At 34.8% G+C, this 9,248-nt stretch overlaps 1 protein-coding gene across 1 annotated transcript; it reads left to right on the top strand.

Annotated features, from left to right (window-relative positions):
* The first annotated feature begins 443 nt into the window (after positions 1-443).
* Positions 444-8,137, top strand: LOC113523016 (uncharacterized). The gene is made up of 16 exons (XM_026908879.3): positions 444-617; positions 1,992-2,169; positions 2,647-2,778; positions 2,922-3,048; positions 3,138-3,201; positions 3,296-3,411; positions 3,479-3,592; positions 3,737-3,866; positions 3,942-4,088; positions 4,169-4,259; positions 4,339-4,494; positions 5,606-5,669; positions 5,748-5,852; positions 7,111-7,183; positions 7,258-7,458; positions 7,973-8,137. Exons 1-16 carry the CDS (start codon positions 540-542, stop codon positions 8,135-8,137), a joined length of 1,941 nt encoding a protein of 646 aa, XP_026764680.2. The 5' UTR covers positions 444-539.
* Positions 8,138-9,248: the final 1,111 nt, after the last annotated feature.

Genomic DNA, 9,248 nt, shown 5'->3' with positions numbered 1-9,248 from the left:
GTATAAGTAGGTGGATAGAAAACAAATATTTGTTTCATGCCAAATTTAGACACCTACAAATTTAGTGGCAAATAAAGTTAGCCATGTCTTTGAATGAGTGTCTGTAAGACTGTTAAGAGACTGCTGAAATTGTGTGACTATTAAATATTATACATACAATATTGATACATGTGTGTATCGTTAGAAAACAATAAAAAACAACACCACAAAGGTAAAAAAGGAAAGCTTTTGGTACTTTACAGTTTCATTTATAGTTTTAGGATATTTTTAATACTAATTAAATTAATAATTGTTATTAATTTTTTATTTGAGTTTATTCAATATCTTTGAAATTAACCCATATTTTATTAACACAATACACCTTCAGATATTATAGTAAACTCATAGATTAAGGATAGTACCTGCAATAGAATATTTTCTTAGCTATTTGCCACTGACTTCTTTGAATGAACTTTAAGTGTTATGACAGTGTGATATAAAAAAAAAAATTACAAGTAGATATGGTCGTTTTTAATTTTAAATAACCATTATAATTCAATATGGCAAACACTAACCGTGAGCGAAATAGCAATCGAAATTCTGTGGAAACAATTCTTACATTCGAAAATAGAGATATTGTAAGTAGAATAGGTTTATTTGATAGTGTATCATGTATCTGTACTGACATGTTATTCCTCGTTTTATTAATAATTATTCCGTTGTGATTTGGAAGAAATAGCTGATATAATGACAAATTTACATGGTGTATGTAATAGTTATAGGCTAGTTATAGATAGTGCAATTTCATACAAGAGACAGACTCGGGAGTACAAAGACCTGAAGAATGTTGAAAGGAGCATAACATTGTACCTAAATAGATATTGTGAAGACTATAATGTTATTTATTTCTATAGAAAATGGGACAGTAAGTTTATCTTTCCCGGTGATCATTATTTCACTGTTATCTGTCCATTGCTGAACATAGGCCTCCTCCATAGACTGTCATAAGAAATGGGAGCGAACCTTATAATAGTTTACCAATGGAGCGATTTTGCCACTAGTTGCTACGCTTGGCAGGCCTTTGATGATGTTTTAAGAGGGATGCTGATGCGGCAACCCTCATATCAATAAACTAAATCATCAATCAAGAAATTAAAAAGTTGTATTTCTTATTTTATTATACTTAGAATGGCAAACAAGCTAACTGTTCATCTGATGAAAAAGGTAACAGTCAAATACCACTATGAACATTACAGAATACACTGTCATGTCCATGCTCATAATTCATTGCCATTCCTGAGAACTATGTTGTCATGCCTCGGTACCCTGTATATAAGCATAGCTATTTCAATGTAATTAATTACGACTAAAACAGTAATATTATTCCTTACTATAATTCAGTTACAAGCGTTCGCATACACTGCACTCCGTGTGATTCATTCATGTATGTATAAAAACATCAGTTTATATAGTAATGACATCCACTTCTTCCTTTTCCGTTCTCGCAATTTCGAATATGGATTCGTCAAAGATCCGCTGACATACAAATGATGGATACAGGCTACTGATTGCAGACAATCAAAATTGGCCGTACCTACGTTGAATCAACGACTATCAAAACGTTTATTACATCTAGATAGAAAAAACCTCAAAATAATGATACGGACAATAACGGGCCATTGTCCATTAAACAAACATTTATACACAATAGGAGCCGCAGACAGCCCTCTATGTCGAGGCTGTTTCGACGTTGAAGAAACGGCTGCTCACGTAATCCTGGAATGTGAGGCTGTGGCTCATCAACGTTCAGAAATCCTCGAAACGGTGAGGTTGCTCCGTGAGGCCTGTGAAGAACCCAGGAAGCTTCTGCGCTTCTGGGTGGCTGGCTCGGTTGGCTGTACTAGCCACGACTCATACGCACAACGACCCAAATGAGAGGCTAAGCGCGGAAAATAGAGTCTTTCTCACATTCACATATTCATAGTAATGACATCAATCTTATCTTTATTAAGAGTCAATGGTCCACGGTATGGTCCACAAATAACGTTCCGGGCATGGATAACGCCGCTGGTAGTGGCCCAAGCCGGCGGGTGACCGGTCGTCGCAGACTACGCACAGGCACACTAGCGCTTGGCGCATTTCTTACCATGCACTGTCGTGTTACTGCTTCTGCACTCACTGGAGGTTTTTGTATGTATAATATTTTTTTTTATTATAAGGGACAGATTTTTGATTCAGTTATTTTTGTTCGTCAAAATAGAACACCAATGGGCGTGGATCCTTGCTTGACTGACACTTCTCTGTGAACAAAAACACCTGCTAGGTTTTAAAAGTTATGTCAATAGTTACCGTCATAATTCTAATATGAATTATATAAGTAGGTGTAATTTTCTGTGCTTCGTTTGTTAGCAACTGGAATATTTATCAGAATACTGGGGATCATACCACCAATTTACTTATAATTACCGCGATGTTTTGAAGAAAGGAGACAGCCTTACCTTACTTTGTCAAGAGTATTTTATGATTAGGGTGATGTCATTGGTATCACGTTTTATATTATGATGACCAGCGTTATTTATTTTCAATATCAAGTTGCTTAAAGAAACGTTATATGCTGTATATATATTATACATAATCAGGCGTTTTAATATATGGTACCTGTTTCAGTTGTGTTTATGATGTTTCTGATTTTGTCGGTAATAATGCTGGCGAATCCATTGCGCCACTTTGAAATATATCTCGGACAATGGAGTATTAGCGGCCCAGGACGTGCCTTTCGGATAATTCCTGTGCTCGATGGTACTTAATCTTCTTTTCATGTTCTTTATTATTACGTGTTTTTTATTATATCTGTATAATACCAATGTGATATAATATGAGAATTACAATCAATATTCTTTTTTTGACCCTTTTTGAATAGCATCAGTCTAAAAACATTTCAGGAATCGGCATTGCAATATGTATAAATGCAGTGATACGGGCCATAACCTGTTGCACTATTGCTGCTATATCAGCAATATATGTTATCCATTCTGTATCCGACGATAAATTACCTTTCACGTATTGCAGGTAAAATACAACTAAGTTTACATAAATATTTAATACTTTTTATTAGTAACAAAAAAAGTATATAAATTAATTTTTCGTTTGTTTTTCAGAAATTTCGAATTAAAACCATATGAGCCAATTTTAAAGAATATTAAAAGTTTGAGGTCGAAAGAGGCATGTTAATATTATGCTTACTTAACTAGTTAGATACCAATAATATTGTACCTGTTCGCTTGTTGAATTACATAAAGTTAAAACATATTTACAGTCGAGATTCTCACTGAAGACTGGTGTATTTGATGATGATGATACAGAACTTGTCGGTACACGCTCCTCCACCGTAGGGCTCTACTATCATGCTTGGAGGAATGTGTCTTATAAAAGGTTTGCTTTTTTCTATAACACAAGTTTAGAGAATGTACGTTTTACTGCATCGTTATCATTATTTCAGTCCAAGGAAGAGAACAAGAGAACATGGGAGTCTACGTCCAATAGAAATGTGTAACGAGACATATTCTGGCAGTTATCCTCCTTTGTACAGCACTCCTGCATATAATTTTTTCTAGTAAGTCATTTATCCTACCAATTTAATGTTTCTTTTAAACATAGTAGAATATTATGGTCCCTGAAAAATAAAACAATGGTACATCATACGAATGATAATATTAACACCATTAGCACTTAGCGTTGTTATTTTTTTTTACTGCAGCGTGGAAGTAGTACAATTGCGCAAAGATTATAACCTGGGACAATTTAACATCCCACTTGTTTTGAGCATTATCTTAACATGGATCGTAATTTGGGTGTTAATGATAAGTGAACACATATCCCATGGAAAAGTGAGTAAAGTGAAATACTTATACATAGATAGCTTCATTTTTAAACTAGACTCAGTATCGTACTTGTATTTATAGTTAATCTGGAACAATATATATCAGTGGTTGGTGGTGGTGCCATGGTGTTGGATAGTATTCCTAATAATTGCAGCTGTCACAAGTTTCCTTACGATGGGATCTACAATACATGAAGCCTTTCACATTGGTGCTAAGGAAGTGTGGGCTGTAGGTATAAGACCATTTTTTAAAAGAATATAAATGTTTCTAATTTATCATTTTATATTCAAATTGTTTAAAATCCACAGGGTGTATCTGATGCCTTACAGGTAGCTCTATATATACATTCAGCAAGTGTTGGCACTGAAATTATCCTTGGGAAAGGCTTAAATCATTACGGTAAATCTGAATTTACAATTTTCCCAAATTTCTATTCTCAGAATTTTAATTTATTTTTTCTTCTATAATTTTTGTATAGCATCGGGCCATATCGATCCACAACTGAACAAAGAAAATGTATGGCACTCTGGTCTTCTTTTGCTGTTGATAACACTGCAGTCGGGCGGAGTCGCCGGTTGTGCGCTCGTTGATTATATACAGCCTGACACGCAAGCTACCTATGACATGCATGAAAGTTAGATTAATGATTATTTATTGAATGCCTATCATGTCAATTTTCAGCCAGTCGTACATGCACATATCATCAGCATTATCATCATCATATCAGCCGTTAGATTACTGCTAAACATAGGGCTCCTCCTTAAAGGGTATTACCAGTAGTTGCCACGCTTTGCAGACGGGTTGACAACCGCAGTTAGACGTTGGTGGGGATTTTAGAGGGATGTTGCTGCCCATCCTTCGATCATTTAATTCCCTCAGTCGCTTCTTACCAGACCTTTAGGAAAGGAAGGAACGGCTCATTTTAAGCCAGGACCACATAGAAATGCGTATATAGTTTTTTTTTATGCATTTTAGAATAGCAAACAAGCTGACGGCCCATCTGATGGAAAGCGGTAACCGTCGACATGGGCAATACCATGGACATAACAGAATATACTGTTTCGCCCATGATACCCCCCATGCGTTGTCATTCCTGAGGACTCAGGTGTTATTCCTCTGTACACTGTAAATTCACTGCCATAAGCCACCGTTCAACCGAAACATAGCCATGCAAACACAACTGCTTCACAGTTGAAACACGATTAGTTAGAATAGTTGTCATTAGTTATAAGATTGAGTTGCTTTAGTTATAGCATAAGAATAAGGTCTGTTATGGTTGTAGGTACTTCTTTAAATTTTATGTATCATAATATGTATAATAAATGTAAATAATACATTTTCATACCAGAATTTTATTAAGTTCTAGCAATGGCGTAACAATAGGGTGGCAGGGCTGGCAAAATGCCACGAGCCCCCGACCCAAAAGGGCCCCGGCTCAAGAGGCCGTGAACTCTGAAATTTGCCGTGAAATTTTTTTTTTACCTTGTACCTGAGTATTTTATGAAAATAAATGATATAAATGAAAATAAATGATAGGGCCCCATCAAAAGAATTTGCCACAGGCCCCAAATGGTATAGTTACGCCACTGTTCTACAGTCATTTAACTTCAGACCAAATTATATAATGTTACGAAGATAATACAATTCGCAATCTTTGTGTCACCTTTATGGATTTAATTGAATACTCAAAGTTTATATATAAAGGAAACAAAATATAAAAAAATTGAAAAGCTTATATATTTCAGGTACGATGTGGGTAATACCCATGTATTCTAAATGTACTTCATTTGGTAATTATTCGCATTTTTTGTAAGTTTTAACTTTTAAGAACTTGTTTTCTAGTTAACGATTAGCCTTTAGTAAACACATAGGTTATTTTTTTTCTAGATCGACTCTCGTATTTGGAGGTCTAACATTTTCTTATATGACAACTGCTTTTATATTGTTGAAAACAGCACTGCACACTATTTTTGAGATTAGAGTGAAATTAATGTAAGTTCTAATTTATACACAAGAATATTTTATGGTATTTATATAATTAATATACTTTTTAATATAAGGTCCTTACTTATGAAATTAACGTTTTGTCGTACTGACCACTTTGATCTGAAATATCTCCTCTTTGGTTAAGAATTCCTCCCGTACGAAACGCCAGTTTCATATGTAAGGACCTAATACTTGGTCATATTATGTACATAAATAAATACTATAAGGCATATTACATAGTGCCATCTAGTTCTAGAGTTTCTATTACCGGTGCTAGACAAACTGACAGACATACTTTTTTTAAATGTATAAATTTACACTAGCGATCCACTTCGGCTTCGCACAAGTAGATAGCTGATAATATAGCTTACTACAGGTATAAGCATTGTTACAATCGGTTAAGTAGTTTTTGAATGTATCCATTACAAATAAATATATAAAAAGACAATTTTTTCCTTTATCATTTTAATACAAATAGAAAACAGTCAAACCAATATAAATAGACACACTCATGAATACAAACGTTTCTATTATGCGGAGATCGAAAACATGACCGTCGGAAAGTAAAGCGCTGTGTTAAACCACTAGACCAGCACGGGTGTACATTAATCTTACTAATATAATAAAACTTATCTAAACGACGTCTCTACATAGGAGATATTTATTTCACTGGTCTATTTCAGTGAGTTACCTACTTCTAAATCCACGTTAGGTAAGGGGGAAAGGGATTGTTAGTAATGGAGACTGAGAATCCCATTGCTAGCAATATACCCAACCAGGTCAACCTCCTCGCGGTTCCCCCTGGAAACTATCATGGTTAATTCCTGATGAATTCATCATGACGGTCTAACTAGCCTGTTTTCATTCTCATCTATCACCCTTCACTGGTGCTTCGCTAGCGTATCCCGTTAGCGCAGGCGAGGTTACCATACCATTTTCACGCATCAAAAAAAAGTCCACGTTAGGAGGCCGACTCTATTTGGTTTAAAAAAAAATTACAATCAATTGCCAGGCGGTTATTTTCTCACCGGAAATGCAGCACCATATAACTAACGAGTCTTAGTTTTGACGCCGCGCAGTGTATTTGAAATTTTACAATACACACGACGCGTGATACCTACAACGCACGCTCAATGGCGCTTCTTCGTAGGTAGTTTTCTTACGCTTGTGGCGTTCACTAAAAATATATGCAGTCTAATTAAGGACTTCATCGTTTTTGAAAATTAATCTTATTTTTTAATTAATAATTGCTTCTTTGTTTTAGTTTTATAGAACAATTTGTTGTTGGTGGTTTGATATTGATTTGCATGGGACTGAGTTTACCATTTGCAACTAATGTATGTTATTTTTCATCATCAATGATATAAATATTGTTGTACGATGTGAGATGATTGATTATGAATATTTTTAGGGTGGAATAATTTTGTTGGAGAGCGTAGATGCTATAATGACAGGGGTGGCGATGCCGTTTGTTTGCTTGCTGGAATTGGTGGCATTACTCTACGTATACGGCAGTCATGATTTTATTTCTGATATGAACACCGCCACAGAAGAAAACGTATGTTCTTCTCGTATTGGCAGTCAATGGAGAATAATACCATTTATTACTGTAGTAAGTATCTATGTAACTTATTAATATAGTCGTGGAAATATAGAGTAAATTGTAATATTACAGCTACAGAATATATACTATTACAGTGAACGCTCTATATAAGCGACTCATTTGAACCAATTTTAATAGAAAAGTTTCTTATTGGGAAAAGTTGCTTATAGGGGAAAAAGGAGTATAAAAATACTTACCGTTTGGAAAATATATTTACTTATTTCTTTTGCTGAGTAGAAAAAATATAAAGAATGTTGCTTATAGAGAGGTTGCTTATATAGAGCGTTCACTGTATTACTAGTATATGAATTAGTAGGTATTACTACTATTGAATACTAAGTACTAAGTTACTGAATAAACTCTGTATTATTAAGTACAAAAAATGTAATAGCTCTTTCGACAGACATCCCGTCGAAATTCTTTCTTAATATCTTAATCGGACTACTGTGGTATGAACATCAGTTGCAGTTTATACAAATGCTTCTACAGAAATAATTCGATAGTAATTGGTTAGAGGTTTCAGATTACGTTTGTGATAAAAATATCTGTATTGGTGAACTCCGAATTGCCGGTAAAATTCATATACTACGCGCTAGTGCCGTTAGCTGTTTTAGTGGTAGCAATACCATTGCGTGCCTGCCACAATGCATATTTCTTCCTCGGTTCAACGCCTCATAGAAGTACATGAATATTAGCTATATTTAACATTATTTGTTTCTCGATATTGATAAATGTAATGTAAAATTGAAATATAAAATAAGGAATTGTTTTTTATAAAACGCTTTTTATTAAGATTATAATGTTCTCTATTAGTATAATACGCAGTTGAATTTGAACAAAATTGCATACAATGAAGATTGCGTAGTACATATGTTTGAATATAAAAATCACTGCTGCGAGGGTTATATGGTACAAACATTATTTTCATTTTCCGGAAGATAGATACATCACGTTTTATTTTTCCTTATGCAACACAATCTAGCAGTAACTATTAATTATGAAATGTGGCACTAAAACCGTTATACAAGGTGACTCAAAAGAAAGTTCACATTTAAAAAATCGATAAAAAATTAAACAAAGAGTTTATTAAAAACATGTTTATTACATATTAAAATACACTTTTTGGTAATTTATTTCTTGAAAATGATATAGTTCAAGTGTAAACCGTTGCGTTCATGGCATTCATTTAATCGAGCTCTAAAATTTTCTATGACGACTCGGCATGTATTGTCCGTGATGGCTACCATTTCGTGACGGATATTTCCTTTTAATTGTGCCAAGGAAGTCGGTTTGTCGGCATAAACTTTAGATTAGTTGTAACCCCACAGGAAAAAGTCCATAAGGGTTAAATCGGGACTTCGTGGAGGCCAATTTATGTCACCTCTCCTAAATATCAATTTGCCAGGAAAAATTTCACGAACTCGTGGTAAAGATCTGTTGGACGTGTGTGAAGTTGCTCCGTCCTGCTGGAACCATGTTCTTTGGTTATAACCAGGAAAGTTTTGCAGTTCAGGCACGAACAAGTTGTATAACATCTCCACATAACAGTCCAAATTCACTGTAACTGTGTGTCCCCTTTCATCTTCAAAAAAGTAAGGGCCGATAATCCCTCGCGCCGACACTGCAGCCTATACGGTCACTTTAGGGGTAGAGGTAGGGGTTTCTGATGTTTGTGTTTTGGATTAGTTGCACTCCAGTATCGGCAATTTTGTTTGTTTACATGTCCATTAAGATGGAAATTAGCTTCATGAATTACAGTTTTTGTAAAACTCGCGTACGCACAACGCGAGGTCCGCTCC

The sequence above is a fragment of the Galleria mellonella genome, unplaced genomic scaffold (assembly GCF_026898425.1).
Source record: "Galleria mellonella isolate WM207_F2 unplaced genomic scaffold, CSIRO_AGI_GalMel_v1 utg38, whole genome shotgun sequence".
In the NCBI taxonomy this organism is placed as follows: Eukaryota; Metazoa; Arthropoda; class Insecta; order Lepidoptera; family Pyralidae; genus Galleria; species Galleria mellonella.
The sequence above is the reverse complement of the archived record's forward strand: the minus strand, read 5'-3'. Positions and strand labels throughout refer to the sequence as shown.

Excerpts from the sequence above, each read along its gene's own strand:
- LOC113523016 (XM_026908879.3), top strand. The coding sequence starts at position 540 with ATGGCAAACACTAACCGTGAGCGAAATAGCAATCGAAATTCTGTGGAA. Across the intron at positions 7,184-7,257 it reads GTTTACCATTTGCAACTAAT|GGTGGAATAATTTTGTTGGA; the intron begins GTATGTTATTTT and ends GAATATTTTTAG. Across the intron at positions 7,459-7,972 it reads TAATACCATTTATTACTGTA|ATTACGTTTGTGATAAAAAT; the intron begins GTAAGTATCTAT and ends TAGAGGTTTCAG.